Source organism: Ochotona curzoniae, unplaced genomic scaffold, assembly GCF_017591425.1.
Source record: "Ochotona curzoniae isolate NIBS_2020 unplaced genomic scaffold, NIBS_Ocur_1.0 scaffold_4701, whole genome shotgun sequence".
Taxonomy (NCBI): domain Eukaryota; kingdom Metazoa; phylum Chordata; class Mammalia; order Lagomorpha; family Ochotonidae; genus Ochotona; species Ochotona curzoniae.
Genome location: NW_024467122.1, coordinates 84,713,580 through 84,732,049, shown reverse-complemented (window position 1 = coordinate 84,732,049; position 18,470 = coordinate 84,713,580). Strand labels below are relative to the sequence as shown.

The window sequence follows — 18,470 nt, the reverse complement described above, 5'->3', positions numbered from 1 at the left end:
AAGGAAAGCAGTGGTCAGCGCAGTCAGCAGACACACGTCTGCGCTCTCCCTCAGCTGGTACAGCCTGCGTCCACACCCACACATGCTTCCAGACACCACGGAAAGCCCTGGAAGCCCACAAGCAGGCGTTTCCTAACTGATGACCAAGATGAGGACAAAAACTCTTTTTTTAGCTGATCCCTTTGTAAATCTAAGCCCAGATTTTTAATTTAAGGATTATTAATAAACCAACTCTGATGAAATGTTCCCATGATATGTCAATTACCTGTCTCCAGCTTCTCTCCCCAGGGCAATTAGACTCCCTCTGCAGACCAGCCCCAATTAGCTTGTCTGTATGCTTCCTTTCTCTTTTCATTGGAAGTTCTGCGGGGGTTTTCTTTCTGAATTCTCTCCACGTCAGGAAAGCCTAGCTGGTAGTCAGGAGTGTAAGGCTGCCCTGGCCAGTGGGCAGGTGCTTCCCAGGGCAGACTAAAACCAGCAAAGACTTCTCAGAACACCTCTCTCCCAAGGATGGATGTCAGAATCCAAGAGTTAACAGCCAATGGGAGGCACAAATGTCAGAAGGCACAAGGCCCTCTGAAACTGAAGAGTAAGAAACATCTGCTAGGTATCTCATATCTACCAGACATTACATTGAGCTCATTAAGTAATGATTTTAATTTTTATCTATCTTATCTAATTGAAAGAAGGAAAGAGAGACAAGGAGAAGGAGGAGGAGAAGGAGGGGAGAGGATGGGAATCTCCCAGGTGAGTAGCAGGGACCATACCATCTGAGCCTTCACCTGCTGCCTCCAGGATTGAAACCAAAGAACTCCGATGCACACTGTGGATACCCCATGCAAAGCTCCAACACCCCTGTGAACATCTGAATTCTTCGTGGTCCCAACATCTCTGTGAATGTGGTACCACTGTCAGCGACAGATACAGAAATCGCAGCATACAGTAATTTAATCATCTGTCCGAGTTCAACCAAATTAGAATTTCAAATCAGGTTGCCTGATTGAAGCCATGCTCTAAATCGCACATATTTTTTCTGTTGGCTCACTATTTGCTGAGCATCTACTACCACATTTCCAGAAATCTATTGAGGGGTGGGTGACACAGGGGTGGAGTTACAGAGACAAGGCCATGCCATCATGTAATGGGAGATTCAGAACTAAAACAATCTTAAACACAACAACAAAAGTTCACCAGTTGCAAGGAGAAAACTGAAAATAAGGCTTTCTTTTAACTTTTGTAGGACAAAAGAAAAAATTACCATCTATAATGTCAAAAGACACACTAGGGGAAGAATTTACAACATGTAAGTGAAAGAGCAGATTTGCTTAACAAGAGTTAACTCCTTCAAACCAAAGATAAAAGTCCTAGAAAATAAGGCACTGAACGGAAAAATAAATAAAAAATGTTTACGAACATTAGAAAAGACGCTCAATCCACCTCATCATTATAGAAGTTCCCATTAAAATCTCAGTAAAAGACCAGCTAGTGTGCTTGTTTTCACAAGTTGCATCCAGGAAAGGCAAAGTATTTGAACACAGTCATCCTCTAAGCCTGCTGCTAACAGCAGCATGAACTGGCCTTACTTCTGCAGAGGGCAGTCTGGCAGTTTATTGAAACATGCAACGCACATTCCCCTTTAATCAGCTATCTCGTTATTAGGAATTTGCCCCAGATATATCCTGATGACCACATAGGTCAGTAAGAACATGCGTGTGCACATCAAGGCACCATGTGTGAATGGCATAGGAAACATTGTGATGATCACGGGCAGGCCAAGCTAGGGTGGACACTGCGGAGATGAGGAAATGAAGGAGAGGAATCCTGAGCGCTGATATGTGAAGACACCTAGGAAATCCAATCAGCGAATAAGACTGCATACTGTCATTGTTAGGGGAAAAGAGGCCCACATATATTTTGCCAAAGATCACCACCTATTATCCTCATACCTGTACAACCAGCACTTCAAGAACGGGAGCACTTGACTTAAGAGTTAAGCCAGAGCTTGGGACATCAGCACGCAGTATGCAAAGGTCTGGCTACAATACCAGCTCTGATCTGCACCCAGCCTCCTGCTACTGCACACCGTGGTAGGCAGAGGCAACTGCTCAAGTCGTTGGGTCCCTATGAGCCACACGAGATATATGGATTAAGTTCCCCACACCTAGTTTTGGCAGGACCTGTCCTGATGTTGCAAGCATTTAGTGAGTCAGAAAATGAGCAGGCGAGCTCTGTCTCCTCCTCTTTCTCTTCCTTCTCCTTCCTCTCCTTTCTCTCCCTCCCACTCTGCCCCTTAAAAAATAAATTTTAAGACTTTCTTAAAAAAATTTTTTTTAATGTGGAAAAAAATAATTTAAAAAGATGTGGAAATGTGGACATTTCACTCTTTTTTTTTTCATTTTTAATTACTCATCTTTATTGATAAAATAGGCTCCTACACAGTATGTACTCTTTAGACAGTAATGTAAGGTTGCTTTTTAAAAAAAAATACGGATGAAAAACTGTCACTGAAAACAAAGTAAATGTCTTATCATCAAGACCATGAAGGAATCCAAGCAAGAAAACCAAGAATAAATTAACTAACTTGTTTACAAAAATAATTATTTAGCAAGTAACATTTGTTAACTGAGCTGCCTCAGACTCCCAACTGTGTAGCTTATTTCCTTCAGTTCTTACCTGGGATAAAAACTATATTGATGAATGTGACATTAAAGCAAGGACACTTACCCAAAACCAATAGAAATGCTTAAAAATAAGAAGCATCATTTACTTATAAAACATCAGTTAAGGCCTCATTCAAGAAAACCATTTAATGTTTGCTTGGGCCATTAGCCCTTTTCTAATCCAATAGCCCCAGGCTCCCAACCTTAAGACAGAAAAAGCCTGAAGCAAAAAGTAACTTTGCATTTTACCAGTAACATGAAGCTGTACATGAAAGCTACCACGGGAGTAATAGTTGTTTAATATGTTTATACTCAAAAGTAGGAGTTTTTATTTGTGCTACTTTTAATATTTATATAAATGAATGTTTAATCATATTTGACATTCTATAATCACCACAGAGCAAGAAAAATTTAGGTCTCAGTTGATGTTGAAATTGATTTGTGTATCTGGTAGTTTTTAAAAAAGTTAATGTACTTTTTATTTGCCGTGTAAAAAACAAACAAAAAAAAACACCAAAAACAGAAAACATTTGTGCATCCATATTTCCTCCTCTTTCAACTGAAATGTTTTAAGAAAACTCTTAACAGGTCCTAAGATCAGGTGGAGCTTAAAAATTGATCCAGAATTTTGACTTTCTGTATCTCCAGATTAATTACTTTTGAAAAAAGGTGCTATGAGCCAGAGGAATTTTCAACTAACTGAAATTACTGTGCTTGTCTGCTCATCATATAGTTGTTGGCTAAATGGATTCTGTGATAGCCTCAGATCAACCAAGGAAAAGTCTGATCCGCGTTAGGCTTCGAACCAAACCTTACTCTTTGCAACAAGTAGTTTAACCTACTAGATGTTTATCACATGATCTGTTTTCTTAGAAAGTAGTATTTCTTCTTTTTCATTCCTGAAATGGTATTTCGGACACTGAAGTAAATTAGGGACAATAGTTAGGTGAATATCAGGATAAATTAAATCGCCTCTTAACGTCCATGTAAAACATTCCTACATCCTTTAAAATTGGATTTGTTTTGGGAAAAAAAATGGGGAAACAAAATAATTAAAGCTGAAGTCTCATGGTTGATATGTTGTTTAACTTGTGACACCAAACAGGAAAGTAAACTTTAGGAAGAGAATCTCCTAGAACTACAGCAGAAATATGTCTATTTTCCATGGTGAGAGTTCTGTGGATTCCCACTCATGGGGAATAGTCAGGTTTATTGAAGTGCACCCACCAAGCAATGTGGAAAGGTCCTGATCCGCTCAGCAGGTGGGGAAGCTGCTCCCTTGCGGGTCACAGGTCAGTCCTGACTCCTCAGTTGGGTTCTGCATGGAGTCACGACTATTTCTTGGTTGCTGTCTCTAAGCCTATGTTCTGAACATGTTGTAGACAGACAAAGGGACTGCTCAGTGGCTCACGGGTGCATGGCTAGTTCCTGGCAATTGGGGACATTTCAGCTCTTCCTCAGACTCAGGTCACTGCTGGTCACCAATGCTGACAGTGTTGTACTTTCTGTCACTTCGTCTTTTCTCAGGTTCAAAAAGGATTCTCGAGTTATTTGAAGGATCTCTCTGAGGCCTTTGTTTTCTTGTTCAAGTTGAAGTATCCGTTCCTGTTCTTTGCAGCCCTGTTGCCCGTCAATCTCAACAGCTTTCCTCATCACTGCGGCCATTTCAGTTATCTGGTCCACATGTGCTTGCAGCTCCTTGGAGTGCTGTTCTTTTAACTTCGTTATTACTTCTGGGTCATCTTTTTTGCTAGCCATTAGCAACCTAAACATTTGTTCTCGATACTTGCTCATGATAAGTTCCAAGGCAGACTGATGTTCTTCCAGAGATGTACGCAATTCTTTGTTCTCTTGTTGCAGTTCTCTGATCTGTCTGTTTTCCTGCTGGATTCCCATTACTAATGTGGAGCGGGGCCGATGTCTTGCAACTTCATTAAGTTCTTGAATTTCTTCCTGATACTGTTTCATGGATTCCACTCGCTTGTTGAGGGCCGTGGTCTGCTCAATGAGAGACTCTGCTGCGTCATCGTGGTCTCTCAGCCTTTCCACAAGAGCTTTCGCATCAGCAAGCGCCTTCTCAATCGTGCAGCTCATCTCTCCAGGGAGACCTTGGAGGAGAAGCTTCGAGAAAGAGGCGACGTCCACTCCCCTCGCCCCCGCCTCGGGGAGCGCCCAGGTAAGAGCGACAGGTATGTCCACCGGCCAAGGAGCCAAAGGTTCTCCTTCAACTTTCCGGGAAGACACAGAGAGGGCTCGGAGCCGCTAGGGTTGGGCGGGCCCTTCGCCTCCCGGCGCGGTGTCCACTTACTCGGCTCTCAATTCCTCGAGGAGACCTGGGGCTCAAAGCCGTCGCTGCCAACCCTGGACCCTCTAGGCCCGAGACCCCGCGCCTACGATCAGCCTTCCCGTCGACCCCGGCCCGACGCCGGCCTCCGCCGACCTCTCCCCAGTCTCCGACATTTCACTCTTAACTGGATTGGAGAATAATATGGATGAAAGGTAACAGTTGTTAGACTCAAGCATCCTCCCACAGACTTTTTCATTTTCTTTTTTGGCTCTGTGACTAATGGTGTCCCAAACAGAATAAGAAGATGTATGGAACATGGGTGCAGGTGCTTGCCCGCCTTTCCCACAGGAGTACCTGGATGCGAGTCCCCACTGTGCTCAGATTCCAGCTTCTCACACACATGTAAGTGGGTGGCAGCTCAGGTAGCTGGATCTCCCCTTGGGAGTGAGTCTAGACCAAGTTTCCAGTTCTGGCATTGACACAAACCCTACTTGTTGCAAGCATTTAGGGAGTGAGTGAGCAAATAGTCTCATTCTCTCTCGCTCTCTCTCCTCCACCCCTTTCTGGCACCCTCTTTGAATGAATTGAATGGGAAACTACATGGAAAGTGTGAGTTGAAAATTTAAAAAAAAAAAACCTGGTGGATAAATTACTCTTTCATAATTTTGCACTCTACATAAGTATTTAATTATAGAATATGCTAATGAGTCATTGATTCATTGTCATATTTTACTATTTATTAAGCTCCTTGAAGTGAGAATTGCACTAAGAATTTGCAAAGATAACTAGCATATATGTTTCTAAATATCTGTGGGATTATATAGTGAGGAAAACTATTAAATAATATGATAACAAAATGTGTGGATTTATTCAGCTTTCTGACAGCATTATAAGAATTAAAACAAATCCAGATATCTGGGAAAGTAAATGGATCAACTGAATGAAAAATTCAACGGATACAGATGTAAGTTATTTACCAAGGACTGGGGAAAAAAAACAGGCCTCTGTATGAAAGATGGCCAGACCCTGTGCAGAAATTTGCCACATGCCAATAAAAGATATGAGCTGGAAACACACTAGCACTTTAAAGCTATGCAGGTTCTGGAATTCACATCATGAGGGACATAGATGTATTGCAGGTCTTCACAGACAGCTCCATGAAATCTGTGGACAACGGTCTCACCTGCTCTTTCCAGCCCCTTGTATGCCTGTAGAATGCATGGCAGGTTTAGTACTTTTCATTCCACAACATTTAATCCCTCAGACTTGGTTTGAAGCATCTGTCCTCTAGCATCCTTCCCTGGCACTCCTGGTGTCTCTAAGCAGTGCGCTCATGAACCCTCAGGGTTGACCTTCAGCACTGGAAAAGCATCTCGTTTGCTTAGTGTGTTTCCACAGTTGGACCAGAATTCCACGAGGACATGGATCCCATCTGATGACTTTGCAAGATCCCCAACTCCTAGCACTTCCACAATGGTAAATGTTGGCTGTGCTAGGAGTTGGGGATCGGCACGGCCTTCCAAAAGTTCATGGAGGGGACAGTGAAAAGGGTAAAGCCACTGCCTACAATGTCAGCATCTCATACATGTGCTGGTTCAAATCCCAGTTGCTCCACTTAGGATCCAATCTCCTGGGAGAAGCAATGGGAGAAGGTCCAAGTGTTTGGGGCCCTGCCATATATTTGGAAGACCGATATGAAGCTCCCAGCCACCAGCTTCAGCCTGACTGGGCACTGGCCACTGCAGCCATTTGGAAAATGAACCATCAGATGGAAGATCTCTCTCTTTAACTCCTTCTCTTTCTGTGTTACTCTGCCATTCAAATAAATAAATTATTTTTTAAAGAAATACTTGTAGAAAATATAAATTTTACATCTTATGTAAATATTTTATTTCAAACAAATATTTCTGTAAATGGTAGATAATCTGATTTTAGTAAAAAAATTTTTTGAAGTCTGGTTGATGTCATGGTGTAGTAAGCTAAGCCTCTACCTGTGGCACTAACATTCCACATGGATGCTGGTTAGTGTCTATGCTGCTCCACTCCCCATCCAGCTCCCTGCCTGTGGCCTGGGAAAGCAGCAGAGGATGGCACAAGGCCTTAGGTCCCTGCTTCATGTGAGAGACCCAGAAGAGGCTCCTGGCTCCTGGCTTTGGATCAGCTCAGCCCCAGCCTTTGTAGTCATTTGGGAGTGAACCAACAGATGGAAGATCTCTATCTCTCCTCTCTGTAACTCAGCCTTCCAAGTATAAAATAAAATAAATCTTTTAAAAAAAATGTTTGAAGTCGTTTATAAAGGATGTCTTCAAAAAGGCTATTGAAATGTATGTTATGCAAAACTAGGCAGAGATTTAAAAACTATTTGCACTAAAACAAACTTACCTTCTAATTCCATTTTTCCATGAATTTTTTGAAGGCACCCTTTATTTGCTGAATCAACAAATGATTGTGTGTTTTTCATCTATATTTTACATTACAGAGATTCAAAGTAACAGGTCATAGAACTCTGCTCTCCAACAGCATGCAAACCAGCAAGCCAAGTTAGTGCCATAGTTTCTGCAACTTAGGGCACACAGGGCCATCTCATTCAGGTGAGTTAGGAAAAGCTCTTAAGCAAATGTGAGCTGGGTGTTCAGAGATGAAAACCAGAATCAAGTCTTTAGTATTATACAGAACTGACCTAAGAGCCACAGCTGAGGACCCTGCATGATAACCTAGCGGCTAACTCCTCGCCTTAAAAGTACCAGGATCCCATATGGGCACCAGTTACAATCCCAGCAGTCCCGCTTCCCATCCAGCTCCCTGCTTGTGGCCTGGGAAAGCAGTCAAGGACAACTCAAAGCTTTGGGACCCTGCTTCATGTGGGAGACCCGGAAGAGGCCCTGGCTTCAGATAGGCTCAGCTGTGGCCGCTGTGGTTACTTGGAGAGTGAATCATCAGATGGAACATCTTCTTCTCTGTCTCTCCTCTTCTCTATATATCTGACTTTCCAATAAAAATAAATAAAATAAATCTTTAAAAAAAAAAAAAACCACAGCTGAGCCTAGAGAAAGTTCAAAATGAAACATAGAACACCATTACAGGTTTAGGATATGCTGCTGTATAGAAATAACACCAGCATTGGGACAAAGGGAAGAACGTTAACTGGGAATAACTAGTCAACAAAAGTAAAATAAAATTAAAATGCTGTCTTCACACTGCACTCTGGGTCCTCAGCACACATGTCTTAACTGCTCTGTGTACACGTCCATCCCTCCGCATCACCCTACCTGAGCCCCACGTAAACACAGGATCAGAAACTCACACATAACTGCAATTTCTAACCCAAAGCAGGTGCTGCTGTTAGGGCTGTCCCAGTGAGACACAACAGACCCTCTAGCAAGGTGAACCAGTCACTGATCAAGGCTTTCATGTAGACGCTGCAACTGCCTGAATGCAGTGAGGGTTCCTATACGGACTTAAGTATGGTGTGTAATAACACTGGTGTCCCCCTATATTAATTAGTTCCCTAACCAGGGGTGTTGCCTAGACACTCTAGTGAAAGGCAAGATTGTCCTGTCAATGATTGGGGATCCCAGCCAGTTTGTGATTTTGTTCAATCAGCTACAACTCAAAGGCATACTTTAAAATTATGCTTGTCCAGCTAATACAAATTATTAATCAACTTGGCAAGAACAACCTTTCTCTGTGAAAATTCTACAAGGCTGAAGCTGGAAGGGAATTCAGACATCATCAGCACATTTATGGCATGAAGCAATATGGATTCCATTGACATTTGCTGGGCACCGCCTGGTATGTCAGGCGCCTCACTAAACCACTTTCGCAGCACAGGGTCACCCAGGCAGAGAGCAAGGAAGGCATCCCTGAGGTCTCCCAGCCCATTACAGCCTACAGGGTTTTAAATACGCAGACCAGCAAGTATACATATTTTTAAAGTTACATTTAACAGGAGTTATAAAGTGCTGTCATCTTGTAATGGTTTTATTTTGAAGATTAAAAATGTGGCATAATATGCAATACTTATGTAAATGACCTATATGATGCTGGAGCAGGCCAAAGGGATTTCATGTTGATCATCTTCTTCTCCAGTCTGTTGCACTCCACCACCATCATTCATTCCAGCACTTGCATCTTTGAATGTGAAGACCACCAAGACACCCAATATCATTATCCTTAAATTGCCTTACACTTAAGATCTGTGCTTCAGTAAAAGTTTATTTCAAAGCATTCACCTGTCTCTCAAGAGGAAAATAATCAAACCTGCACCCTGAGGACTTTTCAGTACCAACTTCCTGCTCTCGCTAGTGTTCTATGCCTGTGAATTTAATAGAATGTAATCCTTGTGACTTGTTTCACATCAATCTTGTGTAGCAGGAATTCCTATCTAAAGTTTAGTTTGGCTGATGTTTTAAAAAATGTTAACATTACATACACTCTCCAGGATTCTCAAACTATCTTCAAGGAAACCATAGGTCCTGGAATTTTATTTAGAACTTCATCACTACACAATTAACATTCAAAAAATACTTGCAGGACTTTGACTTTGGAGTTTCAGTACCAACCCATCAATGATCAAACACCTGTTGTATATATTAGTGGCATCAGTTCAAACGGGTCTGGTACCCAAAAAAGTTTGTGAAACTCCATCAGTTTCCACTGGTCCAACTCACAAAAAAAAAGTTAACATAGACACATTCCTCCTTCATCCTAGTTACATATTTTCTGACCCAAAATTTAAAGCAGTGGAAGACATTTAAAATCTATCCAGTTTTCTACACTGTAACTTTTGAAAGGGCAAGGTTTATGCTTGCTTGATTCAAATTGAGTTTTCAAAACTGCACAGTATCTGGCAAAATACTGTAGGCATCAACAACTAACTTGCTAAAGGATGAAAGAAGCACCCTCAACAGAGAAGAAATCAGAGACCAAGAGAACCCAAGGTAAGTGGCTTGTTTCTATTCTGCAACCTTCTTTCTACTGGTACTAATAATAACAAAATCACTATGTTTATGAGCGTATCTAATTGTTCATCTTTGGTCTCAATACTTTCCAGGAACTAGCATGCATTCTCTTGTGCTCAGAGTTTGTAACCCTTGCCTTCTGTCTGTGAAACACACATCCAACTTTCCAAATCATACACCTGGCAGCCCAGGACTCACCCCAGCCTGGAGAGCAATGGCCGACTCGTGTCGCCACATGCAGGCTAACTCACTGCATGTGGACAGCCCCTCTGAGCCAACAGTTCAGTTACAGCTTCTTGGGCCTTGGGAGAGTAGTATCTGTGCATTATTACTACCTTATATGCCTTCTAATGTAAAATAATAATAATAAAACAAGTGAATGACCAAAGTGTCGATATTACTGATAAAAAGCATATATCTAATATGCTTAAAATAACTGAAATGAGCTGGCTGTATTTCATTAGAAATGCTGAACACAACAACCATTCTTTTTCTGGTATTTCTTGAGCCCAATCTGAGTCTACCATGAAGAAAAAGAACAGCGTTAAAGAACATGTGTGAATTGTTGGAGGTTGTTTTCAGAAGTTAATATATAGTATAAAGCACTGTACCATCTTTCAAACTCCTGGTCACAGCACCCCAATTTAGAGTTGATCTTACAGACACTTCCCCCTTTACAGGTTTTCACAAACATATTACGTAAGAATGCATAGGATTCTCTGTTCTTAAAAAGCATATTATCCCTGGCAGGGAAGGCACCTTCTGTCTAGATAGAGTTCTCATTGTACACTGATGGGATAAGAAACTTTGGGAAAAACCAATACAATTTTTAAAAGAGAAGCTAATAAAAATAATGAAATACAAGTCAATGGTACTATGATTTTAATTTCTCAAAGAAAATGATATTTGATATTCCTTATAATGCTACCAGTTTTTTTGAAGGAGAAAATCCATTTTTTTCCTGAAGAGATGATTAATCCACGTAGATTTGTTAAAAAAGAAAGCAGGGGGCGGGGCGGGGGAGTTCATACTGAATGTTACAGTACGTACATGACGCATGTGAATACTGTAGGGTTGAAACCTCTGGTTTCACATAAGAAATAATCACAGCCAAAGATGCCAAACCATAATTCCAGCAAACTGCACTATCATGAAAATGCATATCCTAAATGCCAGTCACTTCAGCATTCTCAGCATGGGGGGCGCTACGCACGTACATGAATAGCACACGCTGTCCACAACAAGTCATCTTCCCTGGAAAACATGACTGAAAACACATGCAAACACACATGTCAATGACAGGCTTATGTATGGATGGATGGATGGATGTCCTTTGCAGTATTATCCAAAATATACACTAGCCCATAAAATTAAGGCATATGGTAAAAATAATGATGCTTAACAATCATCTTTTATAATATTTTAAGAAATGAGAGCTCCTAGACAATCATCTTTGAACCTGAATATTTTTTAAATGACAAAAATATAAATATAAATATGTCTGCAATCAGACATCTAGAGTAGAAACACTAACTGTGGAGTGAGCTGCTGTAGTAAGGATCCCCTTAAGAGGAGCGCAGTGCTAGGAGCTGTGACTGGGTCCCCAGGCAGCTGGAAACTGCTGCCTCATCATTACCCCTGCTCAAACCGAAGCTACTCAAGTTTTAAAGAATTCCTATCTTACTGAATTTCTTTCATCTCTAATAATTACTAAACTGGCATAATTACTTGTACTAGAGGTGGAATGTGATGCATGCTAAAAGCCTAAGCTGCCTAAAATTAAAGTTTTTTTTTTTTAAGCCATGATTCTCCTTAGTTTTCAAAGATTTATCTTGAAAACTAAGATAAGGCTTTTATGCCAGGAGTTGCATAATTATTTAAACCATTTAAAGCTTTTCTTACACTATTTGATTAATAACAGAGCTATTTAAATTTACTAATGTTAACTTTAATGTTGAAGTTTTAATTGCTTTGTGATAACACTGTTGCAGAAGATATTTTAATTCAGACAAATATACTTTCACTACAACAAACTGGGATCTACAATCCTAGCCAGGGCACCATGTAATCCCTAAACAAAAACCAGGGGCATATTTCAGATTTAATTGAAATGGGATTAGAAAGTTGCATGCAACCATTCCACCCCACCCCCAACTTTAACCTTTGACAGAGCACCAGGAATCAATGGAGAAGAAAAATTAAACACATCTGGGAAAATAATTTGCCAGGGGTTTGACTTGGAATGTCAGCCCTCCTATCAAAATTTCAATACAATGTCCTCTTTAACATATTACTTAATGACAACAGTTACACACCTAACACTCCATCAGACTGCTAGAATATGATACAAAGACTCGCAATCATTTTCCCTTCCAAAAAGAACTAAAACACTGAGCATGGTGTCCATTAAACCCAACCATAAAGAATGTATTCTATGGCAACAGAATTAATGACATGAAAGTAGCAATGTGAATTCTGCACAGCATTAGGAAAAACAGACCATTCATAAAATTCCTAATTGATCTTGGTACACTTGCTCTTTTTTTTCCCATCCAAGCCTCTCTCCTTCATGGATTTTTTTTTTTTACCTCAAAATTGAAAATTCAAGCAAGGATACTTCACAGGACTTTTCAATCTGTGTCAACAAGTATTTCACCAGAATTTATCAGAGGTGCAAACTTCTACAAAACAACTTCACTTGAAAAGAAAGAAAGCAGGTTCCAGTTTTCCCTACAAGAGGAAAAGAAATCTGTGAATAGGCTTCAAGACTGGCCCCCAAAAGCAAGCCAAAAGAACCAGATGTAATTACTGAAAGCAAAGGTTGAAAAATTCTGTCATCACCATGAGACGTCACTGCTGTCAGTAAGAATGACTACAGTGGATTTTAAGGGATATGGGAATAACTCTGGCAACACAAAAAAGGAAAATTATCAATAGCTTGCTTTATTGAAAAGCTGCTCATCTCAAATCCCTTTGTAATTTCATTTTTACATGTACGCTTTTATGTTCAATACCCTATTTTTTTTTTTTTGCCTCCTTTTGGCTTTTGAGTAAAAGCCAACAATCCTCTCATGCATCAAGCAGATGTTTTTGTTTTCAGGGCCAAGTGGAATCTTATGAATGTTTGTGCCTCCCTTTAAGGAGATGCTGCCAGCAGTGCTGAAATGAGGAAATCGCATTTTGGACAAGACCCCATTGGACCGTCAGGTCTGGAACCTTGACTAGCACTCATAGGATCCTTGCCAACTGTAATTGCTGCTTTTGTTTATTTCAGATTTGTCTACTGATTGGACTATAATCAATGCAATGACTTCAGCATCTAGTCCGTGTAATTTAGAGGTGGTGGAGGGAAGAAACAGTCCTGGGTTGATAGATGAATAGCACAACTACAAGTGTCTGAAGGAGGTCTGGACAGCAAACCGTGAGACTCCACAGACTTCCAAACATGAGGCTTGTGAGATTCCAAATGCAGAAGCGGCAGCACACATTCCCGTGTGCCACACAACTGCTATTTCACCATAGCAAGAACGAAGAGGGCAATCCATCAATCTCACGCACACAGACACGTGTGTTTATAACACTATTTTAGACGACTGTGCTCGTCATTTTTAAACTTACCTGAAACTACGGTTACAAATAAAGGGGTTGTGCATCACCTACCTAAAAGTAAGCTTGAGGCACAAATCATATCATTACATATCTTAAAGCAACTGTCTTTTCACACAAAATTCAGGCCTCTCTTTTTCTTATTTGGCCCTATTTCCAAAAGCAAAAGACAGGAACTAGAAAAGAAATACAAGTTTTGTTGTCTCTGCGATAATTCACCTATGAGAAGATGTTATTTTGACTTTGACAAAAAGAGAAAACATGTGTTAAAGTATAAAAAAAAAAAACTGCTAAGTTTAATACCTCTTAAATTTGTTGGGGGTTCCTTGGGGTGGTTTTTTTTTAGAATTTTTAGAGTTTTCCCATTAGAGAAAACAACTTAATAGACAGGCTTTTCTGACTTTGCAATGGTTTTAGAAATAAAATCCATTGCCTTTTCACTCAAATTCTATACTTTTTATATTTCTTCTCTAAATTGCAAGCTGAGTTTTTGCCACTTCGTTATATTTCTAAATAAATGACTTCTTCTGCAGGCGGGGGACCCTTTTATAAGCACCCCAGAAGGCAAATGGGAAAAGCTCAATACTAAGTGTGATAACTTCAAGATGTGCCAAGTTACAAGGGGTAGCCTTGTAACTTGACTGCCAAGCTAAACAAGGCACTTTGGGGGGCTCTCCTACCCCCAGGGTCCAGCCTTTCCTCTCCAGAGGGCCCTGGTATAGGTTTATGAACAACTGAAGGTCCCGATTTCCTAATTCTGTCTGGTGTTTAACTTGGCCATTGCCACTCAGTGCTCTCTCGTCTCCCGTCCAGCTTTATAACTTGGCTCTTACTGAACATATCACACCTTCATGGAGTGGACCAATTTTCCTTCTTATAGTGCTTTTATAGAGGAAAGTTCAAAAAAAAAGGTTTTTTTTTTTGTATTTGTGATCTGGTAACAGGGATAAGAAACTTGCACCAGAGATGCACAACAAGAAATAGAATAAAGAGCGAGAAATAAAAATAGAAACAGGTCACAATTGACCAATTGGATGCAAATGACTTGCTGCCTCTACAAAGCAGCTGGCAGGGGAACTATTTTCAGACAGGTAATCCACACAGATACCATGTCTGCTCCGAGGAATGGAGACAAATACCCCAATGATACAAATGAGGTAGAGGGGGTTATTCATCTACCAGTCAGATCCGCCATGCCTCTCCATTCTGACTCACTGGGTGGCCACGGAAGAGCTTGTGTGGAGGTTTAGATAGGTACCAAAAGGACAGGGTGCGCCTCCTGACTTTAAGTCAGGGGTCTTCAAAAAGTGCGTGAAAGATGCATGTTCAGAAAAACCTACAGGCAGACTTCAAAATTTCATACACCAAAACGAACTTTTGATTTTGCCCCTGAACTTGTGGAAGTAGCCACAGACACGGGCTGTTACAATTCTGATGCTAGGGCTTTGATGGTAAAGGAGTCCCAGGTTTCAGGATGGATTTTGCTCACAGGTAGAAAAATGAATCTTGCCAGTATTCAAGAGTCAGAGCACTTTGGAAGAGGGAGGCGGATCACACCCAGCGCACTGGGCTGGAGCCAGAAACGCGGCACTCACTCCTGGGAGATCCACTGTCAGCACAACTACACTAAAGTCTGTGGCAAAATCATGCCTAAATTTTAAGTCAGCATAACTCCTCATGCAAAGTGCTAAATTTATGAGAACTCATAAAATAAAGTCAACTGCTGCTGGAAATTTCCTGCTAGTCCTTATTCTTGAGTGTTTAGTTGAACATATAATCTCCAAACTTATGTGTCATTTTACTTGAATGCTTTTACCTGCTTTATATAAACTAGACCATGGAGACAGCAGATTTTAAAATATATAAAAAGTGACAACCACACCAAAAAATTTTTAAACAGTTTATTTACTAGAGACAGTCTTCCTATGTTAGAGACAAGTTGGAAAATGAACACAGAATTCCATGTTTTACTTAGAGGAGCATAACGTATTTTCAGTTTCCAATGCCTCTTTCAAGTTGGTGATGAAACATATGGTTTTGATGTAATGCCACTCACATGATCAAAATTTTTATCTTTTAATTGCTAACGTACTCATCTGTTCTTCATACATGAAGAAACTTAACCCAACATTGCCTTTCTGTATCCACTGACAGCCAAGAGTTGCTCATTGCTTACCAATAGTTTTTGCATCAAGATATTTATCAAAATCACACACACACACACACACACACACACACACCTTAAGTGTGACCTTCTGAACCGTGCAGTGGAGAGAATCCACACATTCACAACACTGTTAAAACACATTTTGGGGGTAAAAACGGAGACCCTTTCGAAGAACGAGGAAATCAATCTATGAAGGAAAAGGGACTAAGCCAGAAGCACCCAGACCTCCATCATCCACCTTCAAAATCACTGCTAAAGGGGTATGGGAGGGGTGGGGGGAATCCCCAGCGCCTATAAAACTGTACTACATAATACAATGTAAGCAACAATAAATAAAAAAAAAAGAAAAAAAATTATTACTTAACACACACACACAAAAAATCACTGCTAATATCAAAACGACTCAGTTGGCACAGCTCAATTCCAGGCAAACCCTTCCCCTGTAAAAAGCAAGCCCTCTGCTTTGTCAGGACTGCGCTGTCTCAACTCCTGTCCAGCGTCTCACCTTGAAGCCCAGCCAGCCCACCTGAGGGCTTTCCCTGGTCCGGGAGTCCTCCAAGTAGCTGGCAGTGAACACCACCGTGTCCGCACCCACCCAGAAAAGGGAAGATACATCTTTGGTGTTTATCATAAGTATTTGACTGGCACCTTAGTAACTAAGACACAGATGCTGTGCCTAAGCATAGAAGCCACTCGAATAATGTGTGACATGACAATACAAGCCAAGGATGAACTGCCCTCTTGGCTTATTATTATTATTTTAAAATCATTCGCCTTTCCCTTTTCTTCCTTAAAAAAAAATAATAACCTATGGACTGTACTGGTTCGGCACCCAGGTATTTTACAGTCCGATGTATTCAAGACTGCCTAGTGATCACCAGCAACCGCAGGCTTCACAGAACTAACTGCCCGCAAGCCCTTCACGCAGGAGAAATGGTCTTTAGAGAGTGCGGGCAATACAAGTGAACACGACACGCGCGGTGGATTCGCTTCAGAGGCAGGTGAACCAGGCTGCAGATCAGCCAAAGTAGCCACTGTACAAACTTTCTAATAAAAGTTTTGGTGAAGCCTCTTGAAACCCTGCACCAGGCTTCCGAAGACGCCTCCTGGATCCCTTGGAACTCACCAGCCGTCAGGCGCTCCCGGACGGGCTCACAAAGTTCCGGGATTGAGCTAGGCATTCCTTGAAGGAAGCGGAGTCCCTCCTCAAGTGTTCGCGCCGCCCGCACGCGCCCGTGGGTGTTGATTGAGTCACTTGTGGCCCTGGGATCCTTCGGGCCCCGGCTCAGTTTTCCCATGTGAACCTAAGTTGCCACCAAAAAAAAAAGTGTCAGTCAGTGAGTCATCTCCTTTGCGAACTCAAACTTGTGCGCTTTGGGGGAGCAGCCAGCCCTGCCGTCTGCAAGGCCCTCCCCCAAACCAGTCCTTCCCAGAAGAAAGGGCTTTGTGTGTGCGTGTGTCTGTCTGAATGTCTCAGTGTGTGCGCGCACCGAGGGCTATGCAGCTCCAGCCCGCAAACACACCGTGACTGGAGGTCCCGAGGCCCAGGGCGCCGGAGCTGCGCGTACCCCCTTGTCCCCGCGCCAGAGGGACGGGCCACCAAGCCAAACCGCAGGAACTGGGGCCCCGGGGCGGGGCGCAGCGACAGAGGAAGAGGATGCTGCGCCGCGGGCACGAGAGGGCGGGGCCCTGCGGCGCGGATCCCGGCGGGCGCACAAGCCGCCCTTTGTCCTCCACCTCCCGGGTCGCGCGGGGCCTCTGTCGCCCACAGCCGGCTCCCCCGGTCCTCGTCGGGACTCGCCTCCCGGTCTACCCGCGCCTCCTTGGGCCGGCGCGCCCTCGGCCTCCGAGCGCCACACAGCCCGGTCGCCCCCCACCCTCCATTGCCCCGGAGTCGGCTCAGGAAGGTGGTGGTGAAGGAGGAGGCGGCCGCCACGTGACTCTGCAAGCCACATTCCTCCACTGCCACCAGATCAATAATTTAGGAGCCCCCGTACCCCTAACCTCCACCGCCGCCAGCGCTCCCCTAAACCGCACACTCCCAGCAAAACTTCCCTCTCAGGCCCGGCGCGGTGGCGCAAGTGGTTAAGGTCCTCGCCTTGCACGCACGGGATCCCATAAAGGCGCCGGTTCTAATCCCGGCAGCCCCGCTTCCCATCCAGCTCCCTGCCTGTGGCCCGGGAAAGCAGTCGAGGATGGCCCAAGGCTTTGGGACCCTGCACCAGCGCAGGAGACCTGGAAGAGGCTCCTGGCTTCAGATCAGCATAGCATCGGCCGTTGCACTCACTTGGGGAGTGAATCATCAGACGGAAGATCTTCCTCTCTGTCTCTCCTCTCTGTATATCCGCCTTTCCAGTAACAATAAAAAATAAATCTTTAAAAAAAAAAAAAAAAACAAACTTCCCTCTCCAACCGATTCGACACGGAACTGAACCGCGTCCCCCCCCCCCACCTCCGACAAACGCTGGAAAGGGGAGGGTGGCAGTGGGGCGAGGGTCGGTCAACTTTGTTGGAATGGCCCAGAGGGGCGCTCGGGTCCCGCGCCCGGCGCCTGGCTCGTTGACGCGGGCAAAGCGTGGACCGGAGCCGAGGAGAAGCGGGGTGCGCGAGGGCAGGAGGCGGCGGCGACCGCGGTGTCCTCGCCCAGGCACGGCTGGGACCCCGGGGCCACGTTTTTTAAGGAGCAACTTTTTTTTCCCCTTCTTCCAAAGAAAAGAAAAAAGCAGCACCGCACATTTCTGGATATTTATTCTTTGCGCAAACACAGGACACAAACTTTTCCTGCAGGC

General features: G+C 43.0%; 1 protein-coding gene across 1 annotated transcript; it reads right to left on the bottom strand.

Annotated features, from left to right (window-relative positions):
• Window positions 1–2,480: 2,480 nt before the first annotated feature.
• LOC121149075 (FGFR1 oncogene partner 2 homolog) lies at window positions 2,481–5,030 on the bottom strand. Its single transcript, XM_040969512.1, has 2 exons — window positions 4,969–5,030; window positions 2,481–4,768 (listed from the first exon to the last, which is right to left on the bottom strand). Exon 2 carries the CDS (start codon window positions 4,752–4,754, stop codon window positions 4,107–4,109), a length of 648 nt encoding a protein of 215 aa, XP_040825446.1. The 5' UTR covers window positions 4,755–4,768; window positions 4,969–5,030; the 3' UTR covers window positions 2,481–4,106.
• Window positions 5,031–18,470: the final 13,440 nt, after the last annotated feature.

Coding starts and splice junctions, on each gene's coding strand:
- LOC121149075 (XM_040969512.1), bottom strand. CDS start 4,754: ATGAGCTGCACGATTGAGAAGGCGCTTGCTGATGCGAAAGCTCTTGTG.